Here is a 13,573-nt window from a genome sequence, read left to right as displayed (position 1 = left end):
TAAAACCCCACAGTTGTAAAAAACCCTTCAAATTCCCGGTGGCTCTGTGAAAGCAAAACTCCAACCTCAACCTGGCCTTAATGTTACACTTCCACAGAGCCACAGCATCAAGTTGAGTTCCAGCCTGCATTTTGTCCCGTCGTGTTATATAAATAGCCATTTTGGCTTCGGCTATCAAAAAGTTTAAAATCCGGGATTTAAAACTAGTGGTTCGACTGTGATGTACACCATTAATAAAAACGGAATTGCTAAAAACCACGCCAAAGAGGCTAAAAATGCATGTTAAAAATGTAAAAAAAAAAAAAAAAACTAGTTAACCATACACAATCCATAAAAACATGAAAAACGCTCTCGGACAAACTACAAAAAGGACACTCATTTAAAACCCCAGGACTGATGACCGAAGAAGAAGAAGAATCTTTATGGTCACTATAATGACAATATATTGAATAAATAGTATATGTTCATTCTTACACTTGAACGGTAATGCCAAGAGATCTGGCTTGGATGGAGAATCGGTCAGTGCAGCTCAGATGAACGAGGCATCTTCTTTGAGTCGCTCCAATATGGCGGCGAAGTCGACGTCTGATTCAGACGTCTTTGTATATTTGTCTGCGATGGAGCCGAGCGAGTCAGCAACGTCCAAGAAAGACGTTAAGTAACCCTAACCCTGTAGTTTGGGGTTACTTCGACCACGCTGAGCTGTCACTTTTGCTCTAATGGCTTTTACAGTAGTTGCGTCAATTGTCGCCAACTTGCTTTCTGATAGCTTCTGCCGGCAGATGGCACAACAAGGTTTATGTCTGCTGGTCGTTCCCGGTTTTCTTTTCAGGCTCAAAAAGGACAAGTTAACCCTATCAGGATGAAAGCTTGGCTTATGTTTTTATTTTGAGATGAAATATGTTTTTTTGTGTTTTCTCGTTTGGGTCAAAATACGTGTCTAGGCCCCTTTAAGTTTGATTTCTGGAACCATTCTATATAAAGTTATGTTGTTTTTTTTTTTTATTATTAATATAAACACCATCAGATTCTAAAAAATATTTGCCCTTTTTAAAAATTTCCAGGATGTTTGTAGCCTTAATTATCATAATTATAATTATTGCTTGGCGCCTAGGCCTTTCTTAAAGCGGCCAGTATTGAAACATAATCTAGTCTTTCAGTTTGAAAAAGAGGGAATTAGCAGTGACGTGTAGATCAGCGTGAACTCCACCGCGGTGATGCTCCCCATCTGTCCGTTCTTGTGTTTCACCTTCATTTCCGCTCTCTTCCTGCGTGCAGCTCCACAGGAAGCCACTTCTCAATGCTGGGAATAGGAGACATCGTGATGCCGGGGCTGCTGCTGTGCTTCGTCCTGCGTTACGATAACTACAAGAAACAAGCGAACGGGGAGGTCCCGGGGCCCGGTAACATGTCTGGACGCATGCAGCGCGTCTCCTATTTCCACTGCACTCTCATCGGATACTTTGTGGGTAAGCGGCCAATCAGCGAACAGTTGGCCCTAAAAGGTCAAGCGTTGTGTTTTTTTTTTTTTAAGGTTTACTTATAAGTCTGCCACTTTCCTTGCAGGACTGGTTTCCTCTATTGTCTTTCTTTGGACTTTTAGTTTACTTTAGGGATTTTGAACATGTTGTGTCTCAACAGGTCTGCTGACTGCCACTGTGGCCTCGAGGATCCATCGTGCCGCTCAGCCCGCTCTGCTCTACTTGGTTCCCTTCACCCTGCTGCCTCTACTCACTATGGCTTACCTGAAGGTACTTTAAATTATTCCCGCAGAAAGATGTCAGCTCTTCATCTTCTTCTGGGTTTTGCCCATAATAACAAAAATCTTGTTGGTAAAGTTTATTTACCGTAACGCCCTTTCAATTTAGATGTCAAGTCTTCCAGCATTAAATGCTAAACCAAATCTACATCGTAAAGCCGGCAAAGTTTTTTTTTTTTATGCTGACTGACCGTATGGTCCGTAAACCTTTCAGAACCCAGCAACAAACTTAAATGCCTTTTATTGACTGGAGAGGATGAAAACGGTTCATGGTTTTCAAACTTTTTAACAAAAAAAAATACAAGACAGGGTTCCTGCGGATCCTTAAAAAGTCTTAAAAGGCATTGAATTCTATAATATAAAAGTAAGGCCTTAATTGGCATTAAAATGTCTTAAATCAGTCTTTCTTAGGTCTTAAAATTGTTACCAGGTCATAATTAGGATTTTATTTTTGTAATCCTTAACAAACAGTAAAATAATTGACATAATTACATTTTTTTCAATTTACTGAACAGCTCAATGTAACCATTATTGGTTCCGTCCCGATAGCGGAACAAAAAAAAACTGTTGCAGCTGGACTATAGCTGTTAAAAAGAGTTGGCACTGATTTATAGTTTATTTTAGTAGGGAACAAAACAAAGTTTGTGGATTCAGTTCAGTAGTTGTTAAAAATATATCTGTAATTTGTGTGTTTTTTAGCTTTCTTCCTATATGGAATGTTTTTCAAAATTTTAAACATGTCTACTGGGCCAGAAAGTAATGGTTTATGTTAAAATAAACATTTGGGTGAAGTTGTCGCAACCAGGTTTATCTTGTTTATCGTGAAGTTGGTCTTAACTTTTTATTTCAAGTGGCATTAAAAAGTCTTAAAAAGTCTTGAATTTAACTTGCCTTATGCTGTAGGAACCCTGCAAGAAGTGTTGCGTGTTTTTTTTGCATTCAGCCCCTTTACTCTGACGCCATAAAATAAAATTCAGTGCCGCCAATTGCCTTCAGGGCTCCCTTTTAATAAGTTAGTAAGCGCCACCTGTGGGTGATTTTAATTTTAGCATAAATGTAGCTGTTCTGGGAAGGTTTCAGAGAACATCGGTGAATAAAAGGCATCGTGAAGAACGAGGAACACAGCAGACAAGTCGGGGCTAAAGTGGTGAAGAGGCACAAATGAATACCTGGCAAGACGTGACATACTGGGCCAATGATCACAACAGGCCTGTGGTAACTCTGGAGGAGCTATAGAGAGCCGCCGCTCAGGTGTGATAACCTATTAGCCTTGTACCGCACACATCTGGCTTTTGTGGAAGAGCGGCAAAAAAAGAAAAACATAAATCCTGTTTGTAGGTCACCACAAGCCCGGTACGGGACACAGCAGGAGGGAGGAGGCTCTGGTCTGTCTTTTTTTGGCCCGTACACAAAACGCTTTGTTTGGCAGAAGAATAACAAGCACACCATCCTCCTGGTGATACGTGACGGCTCCATCCTGCTGTGGGGGGGGGGGGGGCTTATCTTCAGACGCTAACATGGAAGCTGGTCCTAGTTGATGGGGGATAAATAAAGGGCAAACTTGGAAGAAAACCTGCCAGTGGCTGCAAAAAGATGTGAAGCCGGGGCTCACCTAACAGCAGGACAACAATCCTTAACAGCCAGAGCAACAGGGGATTCGTTTAGCTCGGCGCTTCTCAATCCTGATCCTTACATCCCTCTGTCTCTCATGTTTTAGATCCGTCTCTGCTGCAGCTCACCTCATTCAAATGATTGCTTTACGTCCACAGCATGCTGTCAAATGCTGAAAGAGAAACCGTTTAATCCGTTTAATAACCGTGAGTCAGGGGTACGTCAGCAGGGAGACGCCTAAAACATGCAGAACATGGGTTCCTGAGGACCAGTATGGGGAACCTCAGGTTTAGATCAAGCATATCCGTGTATGAAGGACAAACCGATTACAAATCGGTGGCAAGATTTGCCAATAGTTTTCCACATATGGTCTCCATCCATCCATTCTGACTTAGTTTGAACAACAACAAATTCAGTCTCTACATTCGAAGCTCAAGGAGTGAAACCCCAAATGTCTGACAGCTGTAACTGCACTGAAAGCTAGTTTGACAAAGTGATGTATTTTTCAGACTATAAGGCACACGTAAAATCCCCAAAACATTTCGCAAAAATTAATGGTGCGCCTTATATGTGGTTACCGTTGTGCTTCCTGACTGATTTTATGTTGTACAATGTGCTCAAAAATCTGTTAAAATGTGTAAGTACGACTTTGGTTAGCAACAAAGCCGCTCCATTCAATGGATATTCAGAGCATTTCGGTACACTGTGTCACTACCACTGAGCTATATAATACACTGGAGTGCTAATCGCCCGCTGTTAGAACGAGTCGCTTTGAAGCCACCAGCCGCCATATTGGTACTCCCTATTTTCCTCCACTAACTAGGGAATATGTGCGCTACAGCATCGAATAACGAGGATTTTCTCATGTTCAGGGGGGGCTTAAGACTTTTAAAATGTCAAATGCCATATACTTTCATGTTATGTTCTAAAACTATCAAGTACTGAGAAAGTCATGTGCTGAAATATTTTGCATTTTATTTATTTAAATATATATATATATATATATATATATATATATATATATATATATATATATATATATATATATATATATATATATATATATATACTATATATAATTTATAAATATATATAATTTATAAATATATATATATATATATATATAGCTATCTATCATTTATAATATATATATATATATATATATATATATCTATATATATTTTTAATATGAATAACATGTAAAATATTTCAGCACCTAATTTCCTAGTAGTTGATAGTGTTAGTACATCCACTGACTGTAGAATTACCTGTGAAACGTTTTCACTCAGCCAGAAAACTGCTTGTTGTTGCAACCAAATCCTATGGGATTCTGTGAGAGTAGGGAGTAGCAAGATGGCGGCCAGTGACTTCAGAGAAGAGAGCTGTGGATGTGGAGGAGTGGAGTGATATTACACATTCAGGAAGAATATTTAATGCGCCTTATCTGGTGCGCCTTATGGTCTGAAAAATATGGTGTTCAGGTGGGCTCAATCCAAATACATGCCACACTTCTCTGATGTTCTATGCATTTATTGACCAATTTGTGCTGTTTTACCCTAAAAAAAACATTCCGATAAAATGCTTGAAGTATGTCGCTCTAAAATTGCATCTGAAAAAGGTTCCAGCGGTATGAATACTTTTCCAGGGCGCTATGTTAAATAAATGCTGTCAGAGGATGGACAGCAGATAAATTGTGCAGCAGCAAAGACAGTTTTTGACTCCAGAGCCTTGTTGTGCGTTTTTAATTGGTTGATGATCGTGTGCAGGGGGATTTGCGGCGAATGTGGTCCGAGCCTTTCCACGCCAAGGCCACCAGCTCTCGCTTCCTGGAGGTATGATGCAACCCGGAGACGAACAACCAGCGCGGGGACGACTGCTGATCTTTTCCTCTTCGTCGGAGGAAGGGAAAAGAGGGCACACTCACCATGAGGCCATGTTGTCATCACTTCATGCTTTCCACCGATCTGTGAAGAAGAAGAAGAAGAAGAAAAAAAAAAGGACACCAGAGTGTGGATTGCAACGCCCAGACACGACTCATCTTGTGCTCCCCATATCCTCTCTCCCCGTTTCATCTCCACTTCCTCTTTCTGTTTCTTTCCTGTCCATTACAGCACATCCTGCCTGTGCTGTGTTTTTTTTTCTTCTTTGTCTCGTTTCCCTTCTTTTCTTTTTTTTTTTTTTTTCCCCTCTTCCGCCCACCCTCCCTTCCACATGGCCCATCTCGTATTTTTCCACCTTCCCCCCTGTTATGTCTTTTGTTTTTTATTTTATTCTTCTGGACTCCTTCCTCTCTCTGATGAACTAAATGGACCTCCTCCTCCCCCCCCCCCACACCTCCCTTTTTTTTGTGGACTTACAGTTGTGAGACATGGCTGGGGTTTATATGTATTTTTTTAGCATTGTCGTGGTCATTATAATTAATGTTAATATTATCGAAGAACTTTAACAAGCGGAAGAGAAGGGTCGGGAGTGTTGCGGCGGCACAGGAGCGGCAACGCAGTCCAGAGTCCTCCCTCTTCTTCAGCCTCCCCTGCTTCATCACCCCTGCCCTCCTCCTACACTCCCCTGTGCCCCCCCCCCCGCCCCGCCCCCCTCGCCCTCCGTCTTCTGTTCATCTGCTGTCCTCACCCCAACAGATAACTATGTATTTTATTTAGAAAAGTTTTATTCTTTGCATATACAGAAAGGATGCATTAAAAATCGTTATGCCGCCTCCCCTCCCCGCCCCCCCCCCAACAAACCGGGAGTCGGAGGGGGTCGCTTTTATTTGTATATATGTGTACACATGTATTTGCAGTATCATGAGTTTCTATTTGTGTTCGAGAGCATGTCGAAGAGGGCGGAAAACTGATGTCTAGCAGCGGCCGGATTTTTTTTTTTTTTTTTTTTACCCGGACTGGCGGAGTGCGGACGCAACTTTGTGCAATAGAAACATCGTGGAGAAAGTGTAAACATGGAAGGCGGACGACAGTTTCCCGCCCCGATCTTAAAGTGCGCGTGCGTGCGTGTGTGTGTGTGCGTGAGTGCAAAAACACATGAGCAGGCGGTTATTTTACTCTGTTTTAATTTGAAATCATGTTTAAAAATGACAATAGTCAGGTTTTCATTGAGCTGTGTGTTTGGATCAAAGGGTGTCAAGCACATGAAACACATGTTAAGCGGTTTATCTTGTAAAAACAGGAAGAAAAAAAAATATGTAAGTTTAAAAAAAAAAAAGAAAAAAAAATGTAGAAACTCCACAGAGGTCATTTTTCTTTTCAGTTTTCTGCAGACAGCAGAAATGTAAACAGTGTTTTTATTTTTATTTTTTTTTCTGTTTTCTTCCAAATAAATGAATGTTAAATAAGCTCTCCGGTCTATTTTACTCCGCGACTGCATCACACATTAATCTGGGCGTTTAAAAACTGTCGGCGCTGTGGAAGCAGCGTCTCTGGGGTGCTGCAGGCTGCAGACCGGGAAACTCGTCTGAGTTTTGGAAATGCCAGCGTTTGACCTCAGCCCATGACGACCTGACTATTGTCAGAGTTTAAACTCTAAGCTTTTATACGAAGATAAATGGGTTTGGAAGATATGCAGTGAATAGATGGATGTTTTGGTCCTGATAATGTAATCTGGGTGTGTTTGTGTTTGCCTGATCTAATCATGCAGTTTGTTTGGACCTATGGAAGAGAGTTATGAATCAGTCATGCCCTTCAGAGCTCAGACATAATTGGCCCTGGGTGTTTTGTCCTGCTTTTATTATGCTTTTTTTTTTATTCTCACTTTCAAACTTGCTTTTCAATTAACAGCTGTACAATGGAAACCATAAAAAAAAGGAAGAGATGCTGTTCTGGCCACAAATCGTTTGCAATCTGGTTAAGATGTGCAACAGGGTGTCAAACTAAATACAACTTTTTATTCTTGTAAAGTTAAATTCAGGATGGCACAACCATTAGTGCCATTAGTAGGGAAGCAAATCCTATATTAAGTTAGAATTGCTTTTTTTGTTTGTTTGTTTTATCAAAATCGCATCTGCCACAATATTTGATCCTGTTAATATTTTTGTACAGCCATCATTTATGCAAACAGGGAAGCAGTTTGTCTTCTGATAGAGCTTACAGGGTTTGAATAATCTCTCAGCATCATCCAGAGGCCTGGTTCTCTGATGCTGGTAGGATTTCAACTTGGAAATATTGGCGATCATGAAAAAGGGCCCATTTTAATTTGTGAAACATCTATTTGTTCATTTAATGTTTCACCGCCAAAGGCTATCGGATTTTATTTCATAATTTAAAACATCCTGTTTTAAAAAGCTCATGATGCTTTGCTGTTAAAGAAGGATCCCAGGACCTTTGGTAGAGAAACAAGCCCACAGCATCGCCGATCCTTTACTATACTTACAAGTGAGCATGAGGCGCTCTTCCAAAGAGTTTTCATTCAACTGGAGCGTTTGTTGCCAGAAGGCAGGACTTTAGTCTCATCTGATCAAAGCGTATGGTTCCAATTAAGGTCACAGTGGGGTTTTGCTAACTCAGCGTTTACATTTGTGATGGTAGGAAAGTAAAGCCTTTGTTTCTGTCATCACTTCTGAACAACCAGCTGTTGGTATGGTGATTTGGAGACCCCCAAGTTACCGCCATCAGCTGCATCTGGTCTAATATAAAGCTTCTGAGATTTTATTTTTAACTCCCTGATGGATGTAGAGCTCTTGTGTTGCGTCATATTTATACCCCAAGAAAACAAAGTTCCTAGACATGCTGATCAGTGTGAAAAAGCATGTTTTAATGTAAAAAAAAAATGGTTGTTAAATTTTTTTTTAAAGGGGCTATTAGGGGTATCATTTGAAAAAGAAAAACTAACACTGGATCTCTTCCCTACTCAAAATGTGCTTTCAAACTAAGGCTTGGGTTGTTTTGTTTTTTTTACGTTTTCCATTGTGATCTAATGCTACTGCAACAAAATATACAACATGTTTCCATTTTTTTTTAATGCTGTCTGTGCATGTTAAGTGTACAGGTGTACAGTGTATTATTTTCCCAGATGAGGGCTTCTGCAGATTTGAGCTGTGGCATTGGACCTGTGGGCTTTCATCAGCGGAGTAACAGATGCTGCAGGTGGGAAAGACTCTTTTACTGGTCAGCTGGGACTTCCTCTGACACATAAAGGCTGAAGATCGAGGTATCACGTTTTGGACGCTTGGCGCAAAACGCCACCTCACCACTTATGGACATGGCAAGGAAATAAATAGATTTATATGCATATATATATATATATATACATATGTTTGTGTATGTGTGTGTATACACGTATAAATACCAGATGTTGATAATGTTTTTTTATGGAAGTTTTTTTTTTTTTTTAACCCACCTGGTTTTTAATAGTTTTCCTTTAAAACTTGAGTTTAGTTTCCCTCCGCTCTTCCGCTGAGGACTTCAACTCCATTAATGCTCTGATTTTTAAGGAGGAGTGGATTCTGTATAGAAGCCCGGTGAAGAAAAAAAAAAAAGAAGTGTGTTGTGTACCATGAATCCTGAAGCGGCTGTTACATCCCCGCCCCCATGTGGCGTCTCCTCTAAATCCTCGTTCAGGATTCTGCTGTAAATAAACCTGAAACTAACTGTCACAGCATTGTGTGTCTTTTTAGTTTCATGAACACTCCAGAGGTTGACTCTTAATATCCCTGTGGAGACGATGCAGCTCCATCTCCTGAGAATTGTTTTGCTTTCTTTTTCAGTTCAATGTGTTTTTTTATGTGTATTCAGTTGAAAAAAGGGGGAATTAAGTGTTTTACTGTTTTCTAAATCAAGTATGTATATCAAAGTATAAGAAACATGTTTTAGACTTTGAGTTTCCTTGATAGGGACAAACCTTGGAAGCAGCATTCGTGCATCATGATGCTTAAAGCATTAGCTAATTTAATGCCCTAGAAGGGCTTTTCAAAACTGTATTTCTAAAATGCAATGGTAAATATAACAACATATTCAGCTACAGAATAATACAGCAGTGGGACTGAAGTACGGCAGCAGAACTTATTAAACATGATTGCAGTTCTGTTTTTGACAATGCCATAAATAGTTAAACGGACATTTAAAAAAAGAATGCCTTGCAACAATCAGAATCAGAAACACTTTAATAATCCCTGAGGGAAATTGTTGTTTCAGTACAATCTTGATTCCCCATCTAACCCTTTCACATTTTATCACGTTAGAGTCACAAAACTATGTTGTATTTTGTTGGGATTCCATGTGGTAAATTAACATAATTGTGAATTTTGTGGTTTTCTAACTTGTGTTCACATAAAACCTGAAAATTGTGGTGCGCTTTTCTAATGTATTCACAAATCCACAAGCCACACATTTTGGATTTCCATTTGTACGAAACGCAATGTTTCGTTTCAATTCTGCTTCACAGTTAACGCTCTCCTTGGTGTTGGTCCGATCACATAAAATCCCAATTAAACATAGCAAAAATATGAATCAGCCCCAGCAGCATGAATAGTTTTGTAATTCACAGTAAAGAAAAACCTTAAATGCAACATAAAAGGCTTACAGCTGTTATTCCTAAAATAATAGCAGTTTTGCTGACCATGCTTGTTGTATGAGATTTCTGTTAACTCTTAGACTAAAATAGAGAAAATTAGATTATTTTGTCAATTGTACTATTTATTAATTTTTTTGATAAGTGTTTTCTTCTCAAATAATTTCTTTCCCGTCTAAAAGTGGCGGTGCTGCTTCCACCACAGCAGAAAAATTCCTCCACTGTCAATGTGCTCAAGTAGCTGCAATTCCAACTTCTACCACCTGGTGGCAGCAAAGCATAAATATCGAAACACTAAAATAACTGGGAACGCTTTTGAGCCTCTTCCATGGATCGATGTTATTTGAGCTTTTCGGACAAGACTTTGCAGTTCATTCTCCTTTCTGGCTTTCATGTGAATATTTCGGTGTATTCAAAGCTAACATGCACCTGCAGTTTAAAGGTGTGAGCTGCTAATGCTGAGCCACATGGAAGATAAGTAAAACTGCAGAATCAGGGTGAATTAAGAGAAAGGAAATCAGCCCTTGATGGAGCGGTTTACGTGAAATTAAAGGTTCAGTAATTGGTTCCTGCAGGGCAGCAAGATATCTCATTGAGCCTTGGTAGGAAAATGTCTGCCTTAATAGCACATGCAAAAAGTTAAGATTGTGTTTTCATACCTATTGCTAAACTAAACAGCCAAGTTTAATGAAAAGATGGCTCAGTTTGGGAGGAACTCTACCACTTCTGGTTCTGCATTCACCGCCAAGTTTGTCCTGATTGATTAAAGGCTCTCATCAAACTGCCAGATAAATGGCACAGCTTGACCTGGTGGGTGACCAGCACACAGATGGTTGGATGAAGAGGCTGATGTGGGGGGATGCAGGGGTTGGTGTAAGGAAAGGTTGAAGAAGGTCGGTAAGGTCAAGGCGGGCCGGATCCACCCCTCTGCACCTATTGGCCCGGGAAGCTTGGTGATTCCCGGCCAGCTTTGAAGCCTTGAAGTGGACAGAAATTCCAGCATGGCCATGGGGATTGTAGCATGTCATTTGTGAGAGGTTTTTGCCGAGGTGGTCCTAAATCTGAGCTTGGTGCCCTTTTTTTTTCTTTTTCTTTTTTTTTTCGTGGAATGCATTTTAAAAAGCTTGTGGCTGATTGATTGTTAAAATGATGGTAGAAAGGCCGGCTTCAGTTAGCCAGGGAATTCTGTTAGAGGAAGTGTTGTATGTTTCTTAGTGGATTACACATTTTAAATACCTGTAATTTCTCATGACCCGCCATGAGCTCTCACATTCTCTCTTCTCTTGATCTCGCCTCACAAATCTTCAGAGGTGGGAGTGGGATGGAGGTCAGGTTTTTTTTTTTTGTTTAGTGAAGCATTTCTGTGTTGATTTTGCCATATGTTTTGAATCATGATGCTCATTATCCTGCTAAGAGACTCGATGATGACCCATTTTACATTCATCGCGATAGTGCATCTGATTCATATGTCCTGGTATTGCTTCATCGTTGGTTCCCAGGGTAGAGAAACAAACCCGCAGCATCACAGACCCTACACCGTACCGAGTGTGGTGTGCTTTTCCAGGACACCAGATCTTTTGTTGTGAGTGTGTGTTTCAGGTGTAGCTCTTCTCTGTTGATTTGTCTCTTATGTTTTTGGATTATTATCCTCTTGGAAGCCAGTGGCAAGCTAATTTCAGTTTATTTAAAACGTCCTGGTATTTCATAATTCATGATATTTAGCATGGTTCCCAGGGATTCAGAGAAACGGGCTCACAGCATCACAGATCCTCCACTTTTTAAAATAAAAATGCACACCTGTGCACAGTGAGAACTCTGTACTTAACAGGTAGCGCGAGTAGTGCATTTCCACCTGGAGCTCTGCACTTACTTTTTAAAATGGAATGCCCATCGATGACATGCCTTCATATTGGCTTCATCTGACCAACGCAAAGTGTTTTGGTTAAAGTCCCCCTGGAGGTCTAAGACACCGGACACGTTTGCAGTTGCGTTGGTAAAACAGAAAACGCTTTTTTCAGGAAAAACAATCAGTTGCCAAGTAGGTAGCGTCTTGGACAGAGAAACTGGCCCACATCAACACACATCCTCCGCTGTATTTAACAGTGGGCGTATGGGCGCTTTTAATCACATTCATCCCCTCTCCCTAAGTTTAAAATGTGTTGGAAAATGACGTTTTAAAAAGGAGTTCTTGAACAGAAAAGAGGCCCGTTGCGACCAACCAGTTCGGCTTGTTCCGGCTGAATCGGGTTGATTTATGTCGGCGATATAAAAACAGCTCGTACGAAAGCGTACGTTTAAAAGGCTGACTGCACTTCCACGACTGGCACACTACTTTCAAGCACATTAGAGCAGCTGGCATCTATTCCTGTTCCAACTAGTGAGCGTATAGTTCGAGAAAAAAAAAAAAAAAAAAAAAGAGCCAGTAATAAATCTGGGCAGCACATGAAGTCAGCCAATGCAGGTAATTTAAAAAGTGTTGGTATTTATTGGAGGTGGCTCCTGCTCATTTTTAATGGCACCGGGGTTCCTCCCCCTTCCACCTTTTCTTCTCCTGCTTCTTCTTCTCCCATCCAGCCAAGCATTCCTGGCTTGTTTAAATAAGGCCTGCCTGCCTGGGCGCGGGTGGATTCCCCTCTGGCCCTTTGCTCTTTGACCCAATGTGCATTCCGTATGTAAAGTGAGGAATTCCTCTGAAGTTCGGTTAATGGGGTTGAGTTGTTTTTTCATCTTTTGGATCTGCCCGGTGGAAGGGGAAAAAACTAGCTTGACGTACAGCCTTGTAGCTGTGAGTTATGGACGGGGTTTGTTACCGCTTGCTGGTGGTTAGAAATCGACGAGAACCTTACCAGAAAAAAAAAAAAAAAACGTTTCCCAGCAAGATGATGAGTGTCGGATTTAAAGGAGGGGGGTTGGGTTGTGGAGTGGAAGCGTCCAGGTTTGAGAACGGGGAGCTTCTTTTGGCTGTGGGCCTCAAATAAAAAAATCTTCATAGGGTGGCAACAGCAAACACTGATTTTCAAGTGGGGGAGTTTAATCTACAGATTGGCTCCATTTGGCTCACGTGGGGAATAATTAAACATGCTGACTTAAAAGTGTAACAAAACGGAATTAAGGTCTCTGTAATTTTACAGAGCAAACATTCATGTCCGAGTGCTTTTTTTTAACTTCTTTAAAGACCTTTGGTGTTGATTGTGTGTTAACAACCCTAAGTTTGCCGGATTTGACTGTAAAGAAAACATTTTGTTTGTCTGGTAGCTTATAAAATGCTGTGATTTTTGGTTTTAGGATAAGGATGTAACGCTTTAAAACGAATCGCGGTATTCTTATAGTAAAATGAAAAAGAATAGACTTAATTTAATCAAATCTGTCAAAACGAAAGCCTACACACTGATGCAGCAGCTCTGGAGCAAAATAACAGACCACAGCAAAATGTCCTTGTTTTTACCATTTCAAGGTTTGTGTTTGAGTGACATAAAAACAATTTTTGTTTCATAAACTACTAATTGCACATAAAATCCTTGTCAATTAAGCATTTATAAATGAGAAATTCTCCACAGCGAGGATGCAGTGCTTTCAGACTTTAGGAAATGCTAAAGAAAAGCATTCAAAAGTTTAATTTTGAAACTACACAGTACTGATGTGTTAAGAGATTTGGCAGAAAATCTGCAGATTTTCAGTCACAGCTTT

General features: G+C 40.4%; 1 protein-coding gene across 1 annotated transcript in view; it reads left to right on the top strand.

Annotated features, from left to right (window-relative positions):
* sppl3 (signal peptide peptidase 3) overlaps nucleotides 1–6,716 on the top strand; it is a 44,668-nt gene extending 37,952 nt beyond the window's left edge. The window contains exons 9-11 of the mRNA XM_012876419.3: nucleotides 1,279–1,469; nucleotides 1,642–1,751; nucleotides 5,137–6,716. Coding sequence (XP_012731873.1) covers nucleotides 1,279–1,469; nucleotides 1,642–1,751; nucleotides 5,137–5,208 — 373 coding nt within the window. The 3' untranslated portion in view covers nucleotides 5,209–6,716. The remainder of the gene's footprint in view (nucleotides 1–1,278; nucleotides 1,470–1,641; nucleotides 1,752–5,136) is intronic.
* Nucleotides 6,717–13,573: the final 6,857 nt, after the last annotated feature.

The sequence above is a fragment of the Fundulus heteroclitus genome, unplaced genomic scaffold (assembly GCF_011125445.2).
Source record: "Fundulus heteroclitus isolate FHET01 unplaced genomic scaffold, MU-UCD_Fhet_4.1 scaffold_70, whole genome shotgun sequence".
Lineage (NCBI taxonomy): Eukaryota > Metazoa > Chordata > Actinopteri > Cyprinodontiformes > Fundulidae > Fundulus > Fundulus heteroclitus.
This window is presented reverse-complemented; position numbering and strand designations above follow the sequence as displayed.